This window comes from Mustela nivalis (genome assembly GCF_964662115.1).
Source record: "Mustela nivalis genome assembly, chromosome: 17".
NCBI classification, from domain to species: Eukaryota; Metazoa; Chordata; class Mammalia; order Carnivora; family Mustelidae; genus Mustela; species Mustela nivalis.
In genome coordinates this window covers 12,495,046-12,519,055 of record NC_139036.1, presented here as the reverse complement: position 1 = coordinate 12,519,055, position 24,010 = coordinate 12,495,046, and the positions used below count along the sequence as shown (strand labels likewise).

At 40.8% G+C, this 24,010-nt stretch overlaps 1 protein-coding gene across 1 annotated transcript; it reads left to right on the top strand.

The window, feature by feature from the left end:
- Positions 1–1,493: 1,493 nt before the first annotated feature.
- On the top strand, positions 1,494–20,970 carry LOC309852186 (uncharacterized protein; the record flags this gene model as incomplete). Its single annotated transcript, XM_082708491.1, has 5 exons — positions 1,494–1,572; positions 4,258–4,531; positions 6,364–6,450; positions 7,182–7,272; positions 20,815–20,970. The coding sequence occupies 5 exons, from the start codon at positions 1,494–1,496 to the stop codon at positions 20,968–20,970; spliced, it is 687 nt and encodes a 228-aa protein (XP_082564617.1).
- Between the last annotated feature and the right edge of the window lie 3,040 nt (positions 20,971–24,010).

Genomic DNA, 24,010 nt, shown 5'->3' with positions numbered 1-24,010 from the left:
ACCCTCCTTATCTTTCCCTCCCAGGTATTGTTTCCAAGAGAACTTAAGCAATAAGTCTTCTATCTGCAGATCTCCATCTCAGCATCCGTTTCCAGGTAGCCCAATCTAAGGCAGATAGAAAAAATAAAAACAAAAAGACCTGAAGACATCGAGTGTGTCTCCATTTATATGATTGGAATTCCAGCAGACAAGAACAGAGAATGGAAGGGAAGGAAAAAACAAAGAACATATAAATAGAATTCCCAGAATTGATGAAAGAAAGATACTGATCTAAAGTCTACCAAGACTTTTATATATGTTATATATGTTGACTTACATGGAGCCGCCTTGGTGGCTCAGTCAGTTAAGCATCTGCCTTAAAATCAGGTCATGATCCAGGGGTGCTGGGATGGGGTCCTGCATCAGACTCCTTGCTCAGTGGAGAGCTTGCTTCTCCCTCTCCCTGCAGCTGCCCCAGCTTGTGTCTCTGACAAGTGAATAAATAAAACCTTTAAAAAAAATTCTAAAGACCTAGTTAATAAGGTAGATCCAATTAATATAGTAATGTGTATACTTTGAAACCAGAAAATAAACTTTTCTTAGAGAGTATTTTCTTAGCACAACACATAAATCAGAAACCAAAAAAAAAAAAAAAAAAGATTTAATCATTTAAAAACATCTGCAGAGTAAGAGATATTATAAACAAAACAAAAAGGCAATAGCAAGCCAGAGTAAAATAATCACCAACACGCTTCAGTGTGTTTTGTGGTTTTGCCCAGCACCTATATCAGCACTACGATTTTGCACTTGGGGTACCATTCTGACTATCTGGTGGTGATGAGACCTCCCTCCGGGCCCCAGGGCAAGTGTGAGGAAATCAGTTCATCATATACCTGGCCACAGGATCAATTCAAACATGAGCATAGGACCCATTGGGGGCCAGTAAGAAGGAGCGAATGACAGGACTTGAGTGCAAGCAACTGAAAAAGACTCTGCCACTGAATTTATAGAATGAAGCTGTAAGATGGAACCATCCTGGCATCAGAGCTGAAGAAACAGAACCCAGAAATGAGTCCCAGAGACACGGTGGTGCCTAAATAGATTAGATAGAATTAACCAGGATGCTCAATGTCTTTAAACTCTGCCTGAGGTAGAGTCAGGCAGGGGGTAAACAACTAGAAAATACTTTGAGGTTGAACTGTGATATATAGATAACTACGCAAATGAAAGAGCAGTTATTACTAGGTGTTGTGGGTTCAATCACATTCTCCAAAATGAAGTGCTGAAATCCTGAATATATATAAATATACATATATATACATATATGTATAATGTATGTATATATGCACATATACATGTATACATACACACACTTTATTTGCAAAGTGTCTTTGCAAATGTAATCAAATTAAAATGAGGTCATACTGGATTAAGGTGGGCCCTAAACCTCATGACTGGTGTCCTTATAAAGAAAGAGGTTTGGAGGAAGAAAGATACACTGGAAAGAAGTCCACATGAAGACCAGGGCAGAAATGGGAGTTATGCTGCTGATGCAAGCCAAGGAAGGCCAGAGATTGCTGTCAACCATCAGAGGTTAGAAGAGGCGAGGAAGGATTCTTCCCTATAGCTTTCATAGGGAGCCATGGCCCTTCTACCTCCTTGATTTCAGACTTCCAAAACAGAGAGGATAAATTTCTGTTCTTTTAAGCCATCTAGTTTGAAATAATTTGTTATGGCAGACCTAGGAAGATAAAACAACAGATGATTATTAACTTTAAGGAAATGCAAAGAGTTGTGCAAGGAAGTAACAGGTATAATACAGAAATCAGGTCCAGATACCATTTCTATAGACAGAATAATGTAAAAATCAATCAGTCAATCAATCAATCACAATATAACCATATTGGGAAAAGAGAGATAGGGGGCCTGGCAATTATATTTGGTTTTGGGCAGCAGGAGAATCAAATTCTTGCCTTCTATCACGTGAACTTTACCTTCTATCATAAGACCTCAATAGATAATGTGAAAATTGAGAAATGAAGTAATATTGTTATAAGCTTCGTACATAGAGATATGAATAAATGGCCAAAAAGCAGATAATAGTTGAAAATGGTCACTTCTGAAGAATAAGACATGAGAAATTAGATCTTGGTGTACTCGACTGGACTGCTTTTCATTACTCATGTAGCACTATTTGGCTTATTAAATTATGCATGTATCAATTTTAATGGTAATAAAAACAAAATTCAAAAGGAAAAAATAGGCAAAAATGAACAGACAGTTCACAAAGAAAGAAGTTCAAATGAAGAACATATGAACACATGCCTAAACTCAATGACAACAAGGCCAATTCGTTTTAAAATAAATTTAAAAAATAACTCTAATAATAAAAAATCAAATATTAAGTCTCCCACCAACTAAGCACAATTTGATTGGAAAGAAATTTGAAATTTGAAAATTGAATGTGTATACAATACTGCTAATCCACTCTGGCTTGGATCCAGGAAACTTTTGTACAGGATCAGAAAAAAGCTTGTTTGAGAAAGTTAATCACAGTGTTGCTTAAAATAATGAAAATCTGGAGAGGATTAAATGTTTACACAATAGATATTTATCCATTCCAGATAAGATATTTTATATTTACATATGATACTATCTGGCATTGAAAAAGAATGAAAAGGAGTAAACCAACTTTATATATATGAAGACACGGAGTGAGAACTTTCAGTGAAAAAGAAATGGAAAGAACAGTTTGTCCAACCTATTACCAGCAAAACAAATTTGAAAACATACTAGCCATTCACTGTTCATGAATATCTGAATGTAAAAACGTAAAAATATTAATTAGAGGGATACATGCTAAATTTGTGAGAGAAGTCGGGTTGGAGAGAGGTTACAAAATGAAACTGAGGGTGAATACAGAAAAAATACCCACTTCATCTGTATTATGTTATTTCTAACGTTTAAAAACTCTTTTAAGGATAGGAAATTGGTTCTGCAGATTTTGGGTCTGTGAGTCTCCATAACCATGTGAGCTAATTTGCTATAATAAATATTACATTTGGGGGCTCCTGGGTGGCTCAGTGTGTTAAAGCCTCTGCCTTCTGCTCAGGTCATGATCCCAGGGTCCTAGGATTGAGCCCCACATTGGGCTCTTTGCTCAGCGGGGAGCCTGCATCCCCCCCCCCCTCTCAGCCTGCTTCTCTGCCTACTGGTGATCTCTGTCAGATAAATAAATAAGATCTTTAAAAAAAATAAATAAATATTGCATTTAACACAATTATTGAATAGTAATATATAGTATAATATGTATTTTAAAAATAAACACTCCGAAGGAAATATGAGAAAGTAGTATTAATTATCAATTCTGGGTAATAGATACTCAGGTTTTTAAAAATGGTATCTAGATACTTACTTGTATCTTTATTACCCAAATTTTAAAAACTAGATGTAAAAATGTTTTATTGGGAAATTACAAAATTTGACTCAAAAAGAGTGCAAGTGCCGGAAGAATCTAACAATCTATAGAGGATGCCCCAAAATAGTAGAGAACCATCCACTAAAAAAAAAAACAAAAACAAAAACAAAAACAAAAAAAGAAAAAACGAAGCACTAAATCCATCCAGTTTTATGGATGAGTTCTACCAAATGTTCCAGAAACAATGTCCTAACTCATCCTGTGAGGACAGCATAATCAAAACAGAGCTAGATTATTAGCACTCCAAATTCAGTAGGATATTAAAAGAAAAATCATCTTGCTTGAGTGAGACTGATAAAAAGTGCCTTCATGATTCAACATTAGGAAGGTAATTTTTATAACACACTAAAGTAAAAAATTAAGTGAGACAAAATTTTAATCTTAAAGCTCAAGACTTAAAGTTCAATTGATATTAAAAAAGTAAAATTTAGTAGCCATATGTATTTGTTCAATTCTTTGCAAATAAGAAATAGAAGAAAACTTTTGAATGTAAAGGAAAAACACTCCCCTTAGTCAAAAACAATCGAGGATGCCCTGCATCAAGGGCTAACCTATAAAATAAAATAAATTTTAAACATTCTAAATAAGAAAACAAAGGTCAGCAGTTCCAGATTACATAACCCTTAGAATTTCCAAGAATATTTACCGACAGACTTAGAAATAACAAGCCGGGATTCATCTCTCCGCCTCTGGCGCCCCGCCCCCACGGCTCCGCCCCCCTTGCCCCGCCCTCCACTGCTGGACCTGCGCGCCTGGAATTTTGGCGCCTGCGCGTGGGACGGAGGGAAGAAAGACCGCAGCTCCGAGCTTCCCCGCACCGCTGCATGGTCGCGTGGGCGGAGGCGCCTTCACCCATGTGTACGAGTCCGTGGAGGATAGGTTCCTGCTGCTGGAGGCGCTGGAGGCAGCAGCGGCTGAACTGACAGGATGCGAGGAGGACGAGGGTCCCCGTGGGAGAGGGCTTCAGCGTTCTGGAGAGGCGGCGGCAAAGGAGAGCCCGGGAAAGAAGGCGTGCAGTCCGCAGGAGAGGAGGCGGTGTCCGCAGACTTGGCGAACATGGACACCAGAACGCCGGTGCAGACGATCTTCCTTTAGATACCTGTCCGGAGCGGGCCGGGTGTCTCTACTTTGCTGAGGTGTTGCTTTGCTCTGGGGAGCTCCACCGCTCCTAACTACGCCAGCGTGTATCTTTTCCACAAGCCCCCAGAGCAGTGATGGGATAACACGTTCAAAACTAAATATTCTGAAAACGTGGCTTATTAATATAATTTTTTTCGTAACTATTAGAAGGTGCGTGGCATTTAATTTACTCAGTATACAAAAGCACCCTATAGTAAGGGAAGGACACAAAAATGAAGTGAGATTGTGGGATCATGGCGTGGATAAGTATTTTGAAACCCACCGAACAGCATACTCTGCCCTGAACAACTAGCCAGTTCGCCACGTGTGGCTACAGAACCCTTGAAACGTGCTAGTGCGACTGCAGAGCGTAATTTTTCATTAACTGAAAATTTTAAATAGCTACAGAGCTAGCAGCCTATGGGATTTTCCCTAGCACTTTGTAAATAACAAAATTGACTTGTTGAAGTGCCCCTCATACATTTTAAATGACAATAAAACAATGAATACCTGCGGTTTTTTTTTTTTAATGAAAGGAATTTGAGTAATTAGATTTATTTAAAGATCAAGACTTGAAATTGGTATCTCAAGATGAAACAGCAGTCAGGCTTCATAGATCTGTATTTCTGTATTGTGTTTCTCTCTCTTAAATCTGGTCAGATTTTTCCATATGTAAAATGCCCCAACGCTTATTAAATCAGCTTTTCATTGTAAACGATGGAACTTTGGGATTTACTGGAATGTCGAATGGTATATTTCTTTTTGTAATTTGTCTTTTAAATTTCAAGATAAAATTTCTTTTAAGTTTCAAGATACGCCAGAAAGATGTACAAGCACAAATTGCATTGCAAAGTACGCTGTGAAAGGAGCTGATTTTGTTATAAAGTCACATTATTTCTGTTCTTGGGATTCTGTTTATGAAAGCATGATAGTTATTTTCAAATAAAAGCCTCCTGGTAAGGTTCAACAGATAATTCAACAGGTAAGGTTGTCAGATAATGTGGATTGATTCCAAAAGTTAGAAGCTGCTAGAGTTTATTTTTGGGTAGTCGTCTGAGGCGTTAGTAGCCAGCAAGACCTAAATACCATTAAACCCATTTCTGTGATGGAGTAACTAGTGCTTTTGATGCATATGTAGATTATAGACAGGGAAGTAAATTTAATTGAAGGATAAAATAGAGTGTAATAAGGAATTTATTCAAAAGCATTTTAAAGTTATACTAATATTCTAAGATCAGATTCTGTGAGACTTTCTCTCTTCAGTGTACAGCTGTACAAATAATGAATTTCTTCCCTGCTCTAAATCTATTAAGAGAAAGGGGGAACTTTTTTTTTCCCCCTAGGATATCCTAATGGATATGTGAATGTTATGTACTTTTAAATGATAGAGAAAACATCATAAATAAAGAGTATAATAACTAACCTTATCATTTTAGGGAAGTACTAAACTACTAAACCCTTGTGAGAACGGTTGATATTTTTCATATTAATATTTTCAACCCTCAACCTTATTCCATCGTTTTATGTAATGTTTTGTGGTAATTAATTGGAATCCATCTATTTTATGGACTTTAATTACACACCCCAAACAATTCTGAGTTAAACAGTATTAAATGAGCACAAAGTGGTTGTCAGAAATTAGTGTGTTTATAAATTTCTTTTGTATTTCCATATATTTGCAGGCGAGTGATGCTGGAGAAATACACATTAAAAGTAGATTGAGCGTCATTTTCTGTGATGTATATTTTGATCCTACTATACTCATTTATTTTATTTTGCTTTTTTAGAGTGGAAATATGCCTTGAAGTAGGATCAGGGTCTGGAGTGGTATCTGCATTCCTAGCCTCTATGATAGGTCCTCAAGCTTTGTACATGTAAGTATAAGTATATCAAATTCATCCACATCTTCCACTAAGAAATTCACTGGGGTATGACTGCCTGAATGAAATCATTTTTGTAAATGAATGGTATATATCTGAAAGGGTCTACTTAAGTGTAGTAAGGACTCAGATTATAAATTATTCTTCCCTAAACATTTTAACTGCATGTCCAAAACTGTTCCATCATACTACATAATTTATAGAAGCAACAAAATAATTTTAGGGCATTTCTAAATTTGAAAATTTTTAGGCAAATAGCCTGATTACCAGAAAAAAATTGAAAATTACTTAAATTTTTAAGAAAATTTGAGAATATGGAAAGTTTAAAGAAGAAAATAAAAATCACTTGCAGTTCTATCACACATGGTCCAAAGTGTGTTTCTTTCTTTTTTTTCCCCATTTCCTATGTTTTAAATATTGTATTGTGACTATTTTTCAAAAATTCCTTTTAAATTTCATTTTTGGGGTGGCATAGTATTCATTAGACTCATAATTCCTTCAGATGTGTATGCATGTATGTGTAGTTTCTATTCTTGCACATTATATCAATATAACAATCTTTTTCATTAATATAACATCTTATTTCTTTTTCTTCCACCATTATTAAAGCATTTTCATTTTTTTCTAAATCTGCTTTTTAAAAAAGCAGTGGAACATTTAAAAATTTTTCAGTAATAGGTTGCCTCATGGTCACAAAATACAGTTTTCTTTCTTTCTGTTTCTAGGTGCTCTGATATCAGCCCTGAAGCATCAGCTTGCACTCTGGAGACAGCACACTGTAGCAAAGTCCACATTCAGCCAGTAATTACAGACTTGGTGAGCTGTTCATCCTTGTCCAATAACAGTTAATTTTTTTTCAAGTAAGTGAAGGTTAAAATGATTAGGTCAAAGAAGCTTGAGTGATAAATTAATTAACTTTTAATCCACTAAATAGTATACACCATAATTTACAAAGTAAATTCTTAACTAATGTAATTCATCTTGTCCAAAATTCAAAGGAAACTTCTACTGTCTTGGAAGGATCAGTCATCTTTTGGTCAGAAGTGACAGAGAATCCAGTTTAAACTGGCTTAAGTAAAGTGTGTGGCTTCAGGCACAGCTGGCTTCAGGAACTCAAATGATATCACAGGCATCTTTTTCTTAACTCTGAACTTCTCTGTTGGCGCTATTTCTAGGTAGTCTTTTTCTTCTTGGTAAGAAGAAAATTTGAGAATATGGAAAGTTTAAAGAAGAAACTTTCTCAGTTCTCAGCAAACACCTCCCTTATCCTTTCATGGAAAGAAACTCTTTCTATTTAGTTAGTCTTACAAGCCCCAGAATGAGTATTGCTTGGATCATCTTGGATCATATGCCATCTCAAAATGTCTCACTGTGGCCAAAGGGGATTGAAATATGCAGATGACTGGTTTAGGCCTGAGTCATAGTCCCACCCCAACAGCTGTATTGGGATAAGCCCTACCCAAGCTAAATGGATTGAGAATGTGAGGATAGAGAATTTACCCATTAGAGATCAAGGAGATGAAAGAGGAGAATGAGGCCTGGAGAGATAAAAAAACACATCACAATTACAGAACCGCCATTTAAAGTTACACATATATTTCCCAGTCACAGTTTTCCTTTAATATTTTAATTAGTAGGACTTGGATAATTTTGGATATTTGTTGTTGTTATAAGTGCTTTTTTGTAAGCAAAAAATCTTAACACCATGTATCAGATAGGAATAAGAAATAAAAATGCTTTCCGTGCTTCTTGACGTGTATTCTTATTGTTAAGAGTATTTAGTTTTTCTGCTTTTTTAAACTCAGAAGTTATTTTTCAGCTTAGAAGGAATTAAGCAAAATATGTAAGAAATTCTTACCTATTAGAACTTGTTACTGCTATTAAAAACTAGATTATCAAGAAAGGTACTTAGGTGAGTTACATGATTTACGTTAATTTACATAATTTACATTAAAGGTTTTGCCCTTTAAAATTTTAACTTCTTTATTGTCTCTATGACTAGTGTTAAATATATGGTTTTGGTATATAAAAACTTTAAATAAGAAATTCAAAATATCTTTTTTTTAACAGAGGTGGAAACTGAGGTGAGGTTCATTTTTTAAAGTCATGTAACTAATAGAGTGATAATTAGAGAATTTAGGCCCCGACAATTGAGTCTACATCTAGAAGTCTCATGGCTGTTTCAGGACATGGCTCATGGTCTTCCATGCCAGTCAGCTCTTTCTGTGGTTTGAGTGATGGTGACCCTGAATGCTGACAAAGAAAGAAGGAAGAAGGAGGCATTAGCGTAGGTATTATGATCCACTTACAAAACTCTGTGTTTGTTTAATATTCAGAACACTAGGCATAGATTATCACAGCCATGATAAAAATCATTGTTTTGTTTGTCTGTTTTTTGTTTTGTTTTGGTTTTTTTGTTTTTAAGATTTAATTACTTGACACAGAGAGAGATCACAACTAGACAGAGAGAAAGGGGGAAGTAGGCTCCCTGCCGAGCAGAGAGCCCAATGTGGGGCTTGATCCCAGGACCCTGAGATCATGACCTGAGCCAAAGGCAGAGAGGCTTAACCCACTGAGCCACCCAGGCACCCCCAAAATCATTGTTTTAGATAACTAAGCTTACCTGTTTACAAAGTAGTACTTTTATTTTGCTTCTTTTTTAGTTTTAGAAAAAAAGACTTTTTTCAGATTTGGCATATGGCTTTCCAGACATTCCTAAAATAAACTAAACATAACTTAAAATAAACTAAACATAACTTTATCTTTGATTGATTCAGGGTCATTAAAATGAACATTAGTTGCTATTCTGTGCTAGCTGTGATGAGGATTACTCAGGGCTTTCTTCCTTACACTGAGTAGCTAGAGCCTACAGTGATTTTGAGTTTTCATTTCCTCTCTTTGTCTCTTTTCTCTTGCTTTATGTTGTCTTATTTTACTGTTACCTGTTAGTGGCATTTCCGCTCTCTCTTTCCATGTGCTGTTTGCTAGAAGACCAAACAAGTGATTTAGTTAAACTTGTATTTAAGCTAAGAGTTCAGGGGCCCTAAATAAGAGCCTCTCATATAAATAAAGTGCATTTTGCTGTTTGAATTTAAAACTTTTTGTCAGAGGCCTTTTTTGCTTACTTCCCCATTTTTAGATCTGTTCTAATGCTCTGAGACCACGCAAAAGCTGAATGTGGATGGGTGAAGGGTGTGTGTGATTAGACCTCATATCCAGTCTACAGTAACTTTGTCATTTAAACCATTTTCTTTTTAAACTACATAATTTTCTGTATTTTAATATCAATTTTGCCCTTTATTTAAAATCCATACTGCAATGATTATTAATATATAGTACCTCAGAACAATTTTTTTAAAAGATTTTATTTATTTATTTGACAGAGAGGTAGAGAGCACAAGTAGGCAGAGCAGCAGGCAGAGGGAGAAGGAGAAGCAGGCTCTCCACTGAGCAGGATGCCTGACATGGGGCTCATTCCTAGGACCCTGGGATCATGACCTGAGCCAAAGGCAGCTACTTAATGACTGAGCCACCCAGGCACCCCCACCTCAAAGCCATTATAAACAATTACAAAGAAAATTCTTTTTTAGTTTCCCTTCTTAACATTTCCGGAAAATTACCTTCTGGACTTTTTTTTTTTTTAAACAATGTGAGAAACTTAATTTCTTTATGTAATTGAAAATTGGTTATTTCAAATGTATTTCCTCATGCTGCAGTATCACTACCAAAAGGAACAGCAGATAACTAGTCATCTTCCTACTTGCAGACAAAGGTGTTCCTGAATCACTTCCCTCAAAAATGTTACTTTTCACTTTTTAAATGAATAGAGAAAGAAGAGGTACCTCTGTAACCCTCCTCAAAGATACTATTCATGTGTTCTCTTTGAACTTTACAGTTAACAGGCCTATTAAAACGACAAACAGAAATGGTTTTAGGAACCTGGATAAAATGGAAGTTGTAAGGCTGTGTGTATATAGCCCAGTGATGTGTCCAGTGCTGAGATGGTAAGACTGAGTGTTAAATAACTTTTTACATCACATGATGTAAAAGCTCTTTCCTCTCTAATCCTCCTTCAGCCATTTTGATTACATCTGGGAGAAGGTCTCAGTTTTAACACCTTTTAAACACTTGCAAATGTCTCTTTTTTTCCCTCTCTCTTAAAGATTTTATTTATTTACATATTTATGAGGTTACTCATTAGCACAGTAGGTAGCGAATCAGTCTCATATTTACCTACTTATGTATTTATTTATTATATATTTGAATGACAGACAGAGAGAGAGCACAAGCAGGGCAGAAGGAGGAGAGGGACAAGCAGTCTCCATGCTGAGAAGCCTCCCTCCCCCCACAGTGGGCAGGTGGGTGTGGGAGTGCTTCATGTGGGGCTCCATGTGGGGCTCCATGTGGGACTCAATCCTAGGACTCTGGGATCATGACCTGTGCTGAAGGCAGATGCTTAACTGACTGAGCCCCCCCCAGGCGCCCCTCCAAATGTCTCTTTAACAAAGAGGCAGAAGGCCTGCATCACCCTCAGACTGGAAGCAGTAACTATAACCATGACATTTTTAAAAATTTATATCCCATTTATTCTTGTAGTCATTTCTATTTCCAGGAAGTAATACTGATTTCCCTTTAGAGCAAATTTATTTAACAACAACAACAAAAAAGGTCCATTTAAAGAAAAATATTTAGTGAATAATGGTAGGTCTCTATACATATATAGGAGAATGTTAATAAAATACCTGATACTTCGGACACTGCCTTGAAGTATTTCAGCTATTCCATCTCAAGAAACAGCCTCAGGGGGCGCCTGGTTGTCGCAGTTGGTTAAGTGCAGTTGCTCGGTGACCAACTCTTAATTTCAACTCAGGTCATGATCTCAGGGTTTGTGGGATGGAGCTCCACATCAGGCTCCATGCTCAGTGGGGAGTCGGCTTCCTCTTCCTCGGCCCTTTTCAGGCATGTGTGCTTGTGTGTGCTCTGTCTCTCTCTCTCAAATAAACAAATCTTTAAAAAGAAAGAAAGAAACTAAGAAATAGCTTTAGAGTTCATGGATGAGAGTCTGTACAAAGTGGTAATTGAAGGAAATGGCTTTAGGGGTGAGAGCCCATCCAGATACGGTGTTTTTAGTTTGCTGTGCCTGTGACAGTGCAGGGTGGCATGACGAGACATGGTCTTGTGAGTATGTATATAATTCATCATCAGAGGAACCAAAGGAATACTTTAAATGGCATTGTGCCTTGAAAGCACTTTGTTTAAAAAGACATTTTTGTTGCAGGTTCACAGAAAATTGCACCCAGTGGTTTAAAGATTTACAAAATGCCAGACAACTGAAATTTTCAGTGTCTCTTCCACAATTTTCAGGCCTCTCTAATTGTCCCATCCAATATATTTATTTATGTATCTTTATTTTATGAGTAAAGTAGAAAGCAAATATATATATAGATAGATAGATAGATACACATATATTTGTGCATATATGTGTGTGTGTGTGTGTGTGTACACACACACACACACACATATATATGCACAAATATATGTGTATCTATTTTTATACATATGTATTTTTGGATGTTTTTTGTTATAAAACATTTCTCTTGGTTACAGAAAATAAATGTTTAAGTTAGAGCAATAGGTTTAAAGCATATGTATATCTATATAGAACATAGGAGAGCTTTCTTCCTTATTTAATCTTCAAAAAACCTATATCTGAAAGAAAATGTAAAAATATTTATCTCTGTATACAGTTTTAGCCGTCTAATACATTTTTCTCTAAAAACATGGGAAGAAAGTATTTTTAAAGATTGTTGTATTTATCTGTTTTAATTCTGAGTCCAGTTTAAAATTCTGACTATTGAAACATTTAGGTCAAAGTCTTATTACCAAGATTGAAGGAAAAAGTTGATCTTCTGGTGTTTAATCCCCCCCTGTGTAGTGACTCCACATGAAGAGATAAGATGGGTAACCAGATTTAATTATTAATATTTTCAGCTATTTTCTTTACAAAATCAAATGAACTTATTATATGACATTAGTCAGCTGCTGATTAACACAAACCAGTCTGATATTACTCATAATTGTCAATAGTTAAGTATGTTGGCAGACAAAGGAAAGGAATCTCAAAGTAATGGAAATACAGTGACCCATATTATCCTTAACATTCCTATCAAAATCAAGCCATATGTTTAATTTGTGTGTGTGTGCCCTTTATCATGAATGGTAAATTTGCAAAACAATATTTTTAATCATCCTTAAATTCATTTTAGGAATTCTTTCTGAAAGTCAACAATTTCCTCCTTTCACAAGTGTAGGGGCACTGATTCTTATTTCAGGTAGGGAAAAGAAATATCTTAAAATATATGATTTGGAAAACCTCAATAATGAAGAGGTAAAACATACCTGAATTGAAAGAGAGAATGGTCAAGGCAGACAAAGTTTAATAATGAACTAAGGCCAGCTTTCCTTGAACTTCTCATGACCTGTTTTATTCATCAATGAATCATGGCCAGGCTGATAAACATTACATTGTCCTCTGCCAAGATGGCAAAGTCTGTGTAGCTGCTATCACTACTAAGGGCAGCTAAGCAACTAAGAACTTGTTGCTCCTCTGACTAGGAACTCCTATGAGAAGGAAGTCATTGTTACAAGGTTAACAGAGATTTTAGCCAATGCAACTTAATACAACTCTTTAGAAAGGGACTGTGTGAATAAATCTCAAGAATGATAAAAATGTTTCAGTCCAATAATTTCAGTCTTGACATATAATTTAAGAAAATCATTCAAGGGACGCCTGGGTGGCTCAGTCGGTTGAGCCTCTGCCGTTGGCTCAGGTTGTGATCCCAGGACTCTGGGATGGAGTCTTGTGTCAGACTCCCTGCTCGATGGCTTCTCTCTTTGCCTCCTGCTCCCCCTGCTTGTGAACTCTCTCTTGCTGTTTTTCTCTCTGACAGATAAGTAAATCTTAAGAAAGAAAGAAAGAAAGAGAGAGAGAGAGAAAGAAAGAAAGGGAGAAAAGAAAAAAAATCATTCAACAGTAGATTAAAAGTTGATGTTCAGAAAATATGCTTATTGCATGTTTATTTATGATGGCAAATAATATAAACCTATATATGTAACAGAGGAAATGCAGTTAAGTAAATCATGGTCTACCAGGTCTACAAACTTCTGGCAAGACTAGTGAATGAAGAGGAGATTCTGGGAACATGGGGACATGAATGGGCTTCCTTTCTCCCACATTTCCACTACTAAGCTACATACTTGCTTCCCTGACTCTCCTGCTGTCACTAAGTAGTTCCCATTCTGTCATGGATGATCTTTCTTTATCTCCAGATTCTCTCACCCTCTCCCTCTCCCTCCTCCTCTGCACCTTCCTCTGCTCGCACAAGAGCTAGCACATGCAGTCATGTGCCTTTGCCTCAGGTCATGATCTGGTGTCCCAGGATCAGATAGAGTCCCACATTGGGTTCCTTGCTCAGCAGAAGAGTCCGCTTCTTCCTCTCCCTCTGCCTGCTGCTCCCACTGCATACTCTCTCTCTCTCTCTGTCTCTTAAATACATACATAAATAAAATCTTTAAGAAAAATAAAAATTCAAATGAAAATTCCAACTTGTATTGTGGTTCTAAGTCAGGACCCTAGGTCAGAAAGTAGCCAACTGAAAATAGTTATTGGCACTTAGGAGACTAAGTGACTTATGAGAGAACATTTCTCCCTATGGAGGCCAACCCAGAGCCATGCATGCCTCCTGGAGTCCCTGCTTCAAACAGTCATGAAAACAGAAACAGAATATTGGGCCCTGCAAGCAGCCTGTCAGAGAATTAACCGAGTGCCCTCAGGAAGATGCAGCACAGGTATAGACATGACACAACAGGTGGACAACTATTTGCAAAACAGCAAGATGTCAAAGCTGCATTAGAATTGTATTATCTCAAAGTACTGTCTAGAAACTAATGTTATCCAATAATACAGCCTGTAAGTGTGCAAATGTGGAGACCGTGAATGTGGCTAAGAATCCAGAGTCTGTTAGTGGTTCCGAATAAAGAAAGACTTGTGGATTCAGAAACCTCTGCCCTCCAGCAAAAACAAGGGGAAAGATTGATTTGTCATGGCATTATGAGGAGGCTGTTTCTGAGAGATCATAACAACAACAACAACAACAAATGCTGCCCCCTTCTGCAAGGGTTTGGTAAAGGTGGGATGGAGCACTGTCTTTCCATGAAGGAGAGAGGAAGCAAGGGTGAGAAAAGGTACATGGGTCTCGTCCAGGCATCATGGCAAAGCTGTCTCTTGAGATGCCATCCACTTCAGTGCTGGGAAATCTGTACTTTTAGGTCACCTCATGCTGTGCAGGTCCCACAGAATCTGGAGATTTCCTCCAGTGTGCCACGTGAATCCTTGAGCCTATTCCCTGGAGTTTGGCAGCACAGGGTTGCTTAGCAAGACCTGATACGGGCCTTTCCAAAGGGCTTGAAGAGTTTTTTTTTTTTTTTTTCTGGAGTTCTTTTCCAGTAGGCAAGATCTCCAGGTTGCAAGATGGGATGATTAAGGTCATCCCCTAAAATGCACTGGGGAACCATGTTATTTTTAACATGAACAATTAAACCCTTACATATTAATTTCCATTCATGTTATTTATAAATCCCCTTTATTAATCTTCATAGCCTGAAAATTACACATGGCCTGTGCGGACTGAGAAATCTAACCCAAAATGTGAACTTACTACATCTACTCACATTGGAGGTACCTAGAGGAATACGTATAAAATTTACTCTACAGGAATGTGCTTTAAAGCCAGGCATTAATATATTCCTATTGAAAAACTTTTGAGAAAATAAACAGAACCCACACAACAGTAAAGAATGTGAACCAAAGAGCCTCCTAGATGGGAATCTCTCTTTTCTTCCTTCGTGACTTCATTTGGTATCATTTCCCCATGACCCAGAAGCTTCATTCACTCTTGTGGAATATGCTGCAATGGTTCGTTTTTTGTGTTGGCTTCACTGGACCACAAGGTGACCAATTGGGTGAAACTTTGCTCTGGGCCTATCAGAGTGTTTCTGGATGAGACTAACATTGGAATCGGTTACTCAGTAAAACAGATTGCCACCCAGTGCTCCTGGGCTTCATCCAACTGACTGAGCCAGGACAAAAAGGCTGAGTAAGGGAGACGCCCCTCCTTCTAACCCTCTCAATGTCTTTGAGCTGGGACATTGGTCTTCTCCTGCCTGGGTCATAAATGTGTGAGCCAGTTTCTAATAAATCCCTCTCTAGAGAAAGATGACATGGAGATGTAGGTATAAACAGTCAGTTGTTTCTCTGAAGAATGCCGACTAATACACATTCAATTCCTCCTCCTGGCTTAGTTCCATTGATTTAACTCCTTCCTTTCTTTGGGAAATGAGGATCCCGGTTAGATGCCCTTTCTGACCTAAACAGCTTTAGACCACACAGATCCGCAGTTCCCGCCACAGTGAATGGAAACACCACTCTGTGGTCCAGATGGTGGATCTGCATTGTCACAGCTTCGTCCTAGGGGGGTAGTTTGCCATGTTCTAATGGGTAGTTTGCCATGTTCCCCCAGGGCCACGAGAAGCCCTTATTATTTGCCAAGTGGACTGATAAGAGGCCACATCCTATGTCAGCTACAGGAGAAACAGAGCAGAACAACAAGTGGATGAACCCAAAGAGGAGACCGCTTGCAAATGAAAAATGAAATGAAATGAAAATTGAATAGAAAAGTAAATGAAAAATGCTTGTTCAACCAATTCTCATTTAAATTAGGAAATCTGGGTTCAATTCAGATTAAATCAGCAATTTAATAGGACAGATGGGTATTTTAAAATTTTTCTTACAAAGACAGGAAACCTGCACCGGGGAAAGTTAAAATCCCTTTTAACTGATGATTAAACAAAAAATTCAAATGATTTATTTGACCAAGAAACAGAGGAACTCAATCTAAAGTAATCTTAAGGAGGAAAAAAAAGGACTGATAGAATGAGAGTGCAGATTTAGACATTAACTAAAATCGAGTAGAGAATATATGAAAATGATGGATATAGAAATATCATTGAAAGCCAGAGGTTTGCCACATTCCTCATATCTAAATGTCACAGTCAAGTACTTCTACTTATGCTCAAGTCCCAGGCCATGCTGTGCTCTGTGATACATCCCAGACCCAGAGGAGGAAGGAAACCTCCCAATTTCTTTGAATGAAGCCCTGTAGCCTGGATCACGAAGGCTGCGTGACACAACCAAGTAGAGAAAGCCTCCCTCCCTCAGCCTCACTCGTAAATGCAGACTCCAATGTCCTCACTGAAATAATAGCAGCTATCATCTCTCAGTAAATTAGAATCCTAAAAGAGATTATGAAAAAGCCTCAGAAGAGGAATGCAGAGATATTTAAGAACATATCAAATGGTATAGAATAGATTAATAGTTGCACAGGCAGAAAAAAAGGACAATAAAGGGTGAAAATATATTAGATGTAACCTGAGCCTCCTCCCACCTCTGCCCCCAGAGACCCAGAGGCCCATGAGGATGATCCGTGACCCAGGCCAACTGTTCCCCCGAGTGGCGCCATTTGCATAGTGACTAGGAGAATGGACTGTGGATCCAGGCCACCAGGATTCCAGTTTGGCCACATCATTTCCTTTGTGACCTTAGTAAGCTACCCAATTTAAGTGCCCCAGTTTCTATATCTGAAAAATGCTGATAATAATAGTACCTGCCTCCTGGGGTAGACATAAGAGGGGGGTGAATGAATATACATGAAGTGCTTAAAATGTCAAGATGACAGTTCAGTGTCCTCTTGTTGGTATTTGCATTATTATTGTCACTGTTGGTATCTTACTGAAGCCAGCTCTCTGAGATTTTCTCTCACTCCCTCCTCCAAAAGAGTGACCTAGATGGGCATCTGGGTGGCTCAGTCGGTTAAGGGTTCTACTTTTGATTTGGGCTCAGGTCGTGATCTCAGGGTCCTGGGATGGAGCCCCAAGTTGGGCTCCACTCAGCAGGTGGTCAGCTTGAGACTCTCTCTCCCTCTGGCCCTCCCCACCCTCTCTAAAATAAATAAATAAACAATCAAATAAGTAAATAAATCTGAAGGAGACAAAGAATAAGAAGAGGAAGAGGAGAAGGAGGAGGAGAAGAGAGACCTAGATGGGGAGGAGGGAGGATGGGGAAAGTTTCTGTTGTGCTCAGAAGGCAGCATCCAGAGACTAACATCTATTTTGTTCAACCAGTGGGATTTTGTGTTTATTTACTGTCACAGATTAAGGTAACAACGATGAGGCTTAATTATTTGTCTAAAAAAGTTGTACAAGTCACTGTGGCTGTTTCAAGTTTGGTTTTCAATTCTTGATTTTCAAAGGGCTTTTATCTGTAAAAAGAAACAATCTGTCCTGGAGAAAATTCATTATTGTATACTGTTTACTACGTGCTTTGATAACGCACAAATAAAGGTTTTGTTTTTAAAAAAAAATAGCAGGCCCAAAATGGAGTCATTTGTGCTAGACCCACCAAGACTTAATATCTTAAGCTAATTCCTATTTCAACCTCCCTCAGAAATATAGTCTTAACTGGTCAGTGTGGAATTTTCTGGTCAGCACCAATGATGTAATCTTCCACATGGCTCCTTTCCCTCCTCCAAAAGAAAATGAAGTAATCCCCCTAATATACCCTTTTATCCTCAAAAGGAAGGTGACTTCACCCGGAGCAATTATTTAAAAAAAATATATATATATATATATATTATGATTTAGTTGACTTGTCTTTAAAAACCTTTCCTTATCTGTAGACTTTGGAATGCCTTTCTAGTGTTAGATAGGATGTTGGCTGATTCATGAATCATTTGATAAAACCAATTAGATCTCTAGAACTGACTTATTTCAATATTTGTTGCTTAGCAGTCTTGACATTTCTGGTTAATTCTAAATATTTGAAGAAAATCCTGCCATCCTCTGTGTTTTCCCATTTGAGATGGACTCAGTCTATTTATATTTTTATTAGGAGAATAAGAAGATTCAAAGATGTTTTTCAGAAATATAAGGCTCTTGCTTTCTTCTCTCCTTTGGTCCCAGAAAATTTGAAATCTAAACATCTTTGAATAGGAGATCTCAAATAATTATTTTCTGGAGTCTCTGTCATTTTAATAGTACATGTGAAAAAACCCACCCTGTAACTTTTAATTAATTTTTCATGAAAAGAAGCTACAAATAAAAGTTTCAAAGATATCTTTTAATTTTTTTATATTTTATTTATTTGACAGAGATCACAAGTAGGCAGAGAGGCAGGCTGAGAGAGAGGAGGAAGCAGGCTCCCTGCAGAGCAGAGAGCCCAATATGGGGCTTGATCCCAGGACCCTGGGATCATGACCCAAGCTGAAGGCAGAGGCTTATAACCCACTGAGCCACCCAGGCACACTTTTAAATTTTTTTTAATCTTCTAAATTTTTAAGAATTTTTAAGTTGGTAAGTTCTATGGGATAAGATTTTGGTATATAATACTATACAACTTTTCTGGTCTTTTTTTCCAACAAAATATTCACTTTGTTGAAAGAACTCATAGTTTTTTTCTTAGTTCAGTTGTTAAATTTTCAAAACAACATATATAATTAAAAATGGATGTTCTTGGACTAAAGTATCTGGAGAGTTAAGACAATATTTAAACTAATATTGCCTGCATATCCCTGTGTTTTAAATATCACTGATAACCAAATGAGATTATATTTACGTTTACAATATGTTATAAGCATGCTACAAAAAGAAAGTTATTGAAAACTTACAAAAATTCATCAAGTTTATTCACTGATCTAGGTTTTTTTTTTTAAAATTCTTTAGGTTATTCCTTTGCTTTCTATCTCTCTGAAATAGAAATATAACAGAACTATTTGTTCTGTGTCTCCATTTCAGGCACAAAACCTCTGTAATTTCCAATGAGGATAGCAATAAAGGTTTCTTTTGTTATGTTAGTGAGGTGGCTTTTGGCTCTCACCTAGGAACTGGGGCTGGTTGGCAGTGGGGTCAACTTGTGATTAGAGGCATGGACCCTTGAACCCACCAGCCAGACCTCTGGGGAGAGAAGACAACTGGACATGAAGATCAATGGCCAATAGTCAATAATGTAATCAATCATGCCTCAGTCCCACAAAACTGTCCCCCTGCCACACACATATTTCACACTTCAGACAAGAGTCACAAATCTGGGTTGTCATCTGTGCCTCCGACTGAACTATTCTAGGAATTACAGCCATTTCTGTTACGGCTACCACTGTGGGATTGGCCTTGCATCAGACTGTACAAACCACAAAATTTGTGAAAAAATGACATGAGAATGCTAGCAAGGCTTGGAATCAACAAACAGTCCTAGATCAAAGATTTCATGAAAGAGTCTCTAATTTAGAGGAAGCCATAGTATATATAGGAGAGAAGATCTTCTAAATATAAGGCTTCACCTTCCATGTGATTAGAATGTTTCTTCCTTCTGTGTTACTCCTACACCTATAATAAATCAGAAATACCGTGGAACAAGATTTCACCATATTACTAGTCATTATGGCGGTAATTTAACTGTGGATATTAAAGAACTTCAAGATTCTATTCAGGGCATTCCTTGCTATCCTTACAATCAGTTCAAGAGTGAGTTTCGCACAAATAATGTGCGAAATGATTCTGTCTGATGTAAACCCCTTTGCTTGGATCAAAACACTGGTGCTGGCATTATAGGTGGAATGATGACACTTTTTATTGCTATAATCATATTACGCTTAGTCTGCTCACGGAAATCTTTCTGATGACTAATGGTTCAAGAACTTGATAAACGGATTTTGCTGCTTCTGCATTAACAAAAAGGGGGAAATGGAACCATCCCTCAGAATGATAGACTGCTTAAAATATCACTAATGAGAAATTGTACTGGTCACGCAAGCATGCTTGACGATGACCTTGAGAAAACCTGTACTACCAGCAGGCCTCCAGTGGAAAGGAGAATACAAGTCCTTGAAGCACAGCCGCTCAGGGTGGAACATCACCTGTTTCCCTTTTCTATTGTCTCCCCTGCCTCATGAAAGCCTGCTGTTAGAATAATCCATTTATGTGCCCTTGCTCAACCAAAAATTCCATGCTGATGGGGCAGGCACAGCCTACTCCGTTTACCTACAAGACTATGGTCGACGTAGGCCTCCCATTCCTTCTGGTTGACCTACAAGAACCATGATTAATGTATAACATCCTCCTTTGTTGGTTGTGATCTTGTATCTAATAAATATGGGACTGAGGAATTTTGGGGGGCAACAGTCCTTTCAGCGTGGTCCCTGCTCCCTCCCTCTCCCAGGTGACTTGTTTGTTCCTCATTCTTCTCCCCAGTGCCATCAGGAAGGGGCCCCCAAATGCCTGGCAGAGGGAAGAGATGCACGGAGGAGGCCTGGTGCTTGTGTGAAGTGGGATGTCACTCAGCGCTCAGGGAGCTGTCACACCCTCAAGGCAAAGCTTTCCTCCTGTGCCCTGAGCCACAACTTTTGATGCCAGGCCCATACTCTAGGCCAGGAGTGTCTTTACATTGTTCTAGGGCTGTGAAGCAAGAAGATTCCATGGGGTCCCCAGTGGGAGAGGAGCAGCGCTTCCAATAGGCAAGGGTGAGTCTCCCCAGTTTGCCCTTCCCAGGCCAGTGTTCTCCCAGGCCCATCCCCAAAACAGAAAACCTACTCTTCAAGGGTCCGTATTTCTTGCCCTACCCGCTCTGCTGGGCCACGGGAACGTGGAAACCATGGCGTCAGGCTTCCCATGCCAGCACCCATTCGGCTCCCAACTTTTGCCCACTTGACCCACAGAAGAGACTCAGGAGAGCTATGCAGAGAAACTAGAACAGGCTTTAATTAATGAAATGAACACTACCTAAAGGTTCTGCGAAGAATATGGGGAGAGGGGAGGGGAAATCTGTGGGCAGCGGCAGAAGTCCCAGGAGCTGTGAGACTGGAGGCCAAAGGGACACGGATCTCCATGTACTGTCCCAAGGCCCATGGCTGCTGGGATCACAGACAAGGCCTCAGGCCCCCGCTTCCTTCAAACTGGTGGGTCAGGGATTGGGAAGTTTCCCAACATTGGGTGGCAGGCTGGGAGCCCGGTTTTGCTCCAATACTGGGCTTGATTTGTGTCCCCCATTCCACACTAGTCTTGCACCGGTGTCAACAGGAAGGAAGTGCAACACCAGCTACTTCTCCAGGAAGGTATTGGCTCAGCCGAGCCTTTGCCTTTTGGGCCCCAAGGAAGTGGGCTGTGATGTGGAGGAAAATGGCTTATTGCACGATGCAGATCTTTTGCGTCCTCTCCGGTGCTGGGCAGGGGATGAGGGGTTCTTGTTGGCAAGGCTGCTCTGGGCCTTGCTGACCAGGGAGGCGGGGCCACTAGGAGGAGAGGCCAGGATGCTCCCGTCCCTGCAGACGGCCTTGCTGGAAGTGCTGCAGCCATCTGATCTGGAGCTCTTCTTGGTCTTCTTGGTCAGGTGCCTGGGGATGTGACTGAAGCTAGGGGCACTCGGGGCTCCCGACACAGGCTGGTTTGTTGTGCTGGCTCCAGCGGTTCCCGACAGGGTGCTCTGGCGTGGGCGGCCCAGGCTTGCCCTGGAGCCCTGTGGGCTGCTTGGGGCCCTGCTTGTTCCTGCTGTGATGTTGAGAGCGCCAAAGCTGGAGCACAGATCTGCATCAACTCCTCTCCCCAAACCTGGGGGTGCTGCGGAAAGCCCCATGATAATGGGGGCCAGCATTGTGCTGCCTCCTGGGGGGCAAGGCTGCTGGCTAATGGGCCCAGCATGGGACACGGCACCGGGCAGCTGGGTGACAGCTGTCAAGCCAGGGGCAGCGGCTGCACCAGGGGCGAGTACAGCAAGAGAGGTAGCCGAACCTGGCTGGGCACTGGCACGGGTGCCCTGGGAGGCAGATGCGGGTAAGGGAACCGCATAACCTGCCTGGGTGTCACTACCCAAGGACAGCTGGACTACTGCTGTGCTCAGGGACGGGAGAGGGTTTGGAGCCTGAGCTGCCGGCTGTCCATGTCGGGGAGAGCTGTGAAGGGGGCTGGCTCCGGGCCACTGCCCACCAACAGCCCCGAATGGGGCCTGGGCAGTAGATCGCGGGTGGCCACTCCCCACAGGCAGCGCAGGCAGCCCTGTGGGGACTGTGACTGAGGCCTTGTCCCAGGACTGCATCAAGAGGACCTGGGTAGATGCAAAGTTGCTCCCACTGCAGCCAGGGTGAGACCCCAAGAGGAGAGGCTGGGAAAAACAGGAGAAGTCCAAAGAGGTGACCTGGGAGTCAGAGGCTGGCAGGGGAGCAGCCACTGCAGCAGGCAGGGCCAAGGCACTGGGTGGGCTAGTTGAGCCACAGCTGCAGGTGGCCTCTGTGTCCCCTCGAAGAGCATCTTGGATGCGCTGGAGAGCAGCTCTTTTTTCCCGTTCCAGGTCCTCAGCAGTCACTCGAAACCCCGGCTCAGGGGGTGATGGCAGCCTCAGAGGCTCCCCTCGGCTGTGTGGCAGCAGAGGAAACTTGCGTTTTCGGGGCCTGGAACAGTCAGCTGGGGATGAATAGTTCCTCTGCGCTGCCTTCTGCCCTGTGGTGGTATCGGCAGCCTTTTTCAGCTGGTGGTTCTTCTGGCAAAGTGCAGGCACTCCGGCAGGACACAAAGGTCTCTCTTGGCTGACTTTTTTGGGGGACCTCGGGGGCCGCGGGGCCCGACTTGTGGCCAGACCCCTCCTCCTCTGCACCGGGTAGCAGCCCCTGGTGGAACTGTAAGAACTGGTAATGGCATTTCGAGTGGGGCAGGAGCTCCTATGGGAGCTGGGGGACTTCTTATTGTATGGGTCTTTTGAGCTCTTTTTCCGGGGGACGGCTCTCAGCAGAGGCCCAGGCCTGGGCACAAAAGAAGAGAGCCCTCCGTGGACCCCCACGGGCCTAAATGCTCCCTGTGGGGCCCCAGCACCTTTAGGGTCCTTTCTGTGAGTCTCTATCTGGGCCCTCCCTTTGCCGCTCTCTCTGGGGTCTCTGCACATCCTCTCCCCTCTGGAGACTCCGTGGACATTCCTGGGTGCTGAGGGCCGCAGCCCGGTGACGACCTGCTTCTGCAGCACACAGGGGGTGACCGTGTCCATGATGGACTCGCAGCGGTGGTGGCAGGACACCTGTGATCCAGCAGCCGATAGCATCACCTTCAGCCGGCAGCCCCACCTGCAGGAGGAGGTGAGGAGCCCCAGAAGAAAGCGCGGGGTCGCCAGGATCATGGAGTACCTTCTCCAAGCTGCTAGGACTGAGCGCGGTTGCCAACTTGCAGGGTACTTGGAGGACCGCCTGTGAGTGGACCCAGGGGCGTGGACCGCTGGGCGAGCCCTGGGCGCCAAGAGTTGTCTGCGGCGACAGGGAGCCCGGTGGGGGCGGACAAGCCCTCCTGGCAGGTGCGGATCCCGCAGAGCCCGGGGCTGTGGGGAGGGGCATGGCCTGTTCAAGGAGGTGCCCATAGAGCAGTCTGGTAAACCCAGATGCTGGGGATAGCGAACTAGGCTTGCAGCGCTCTC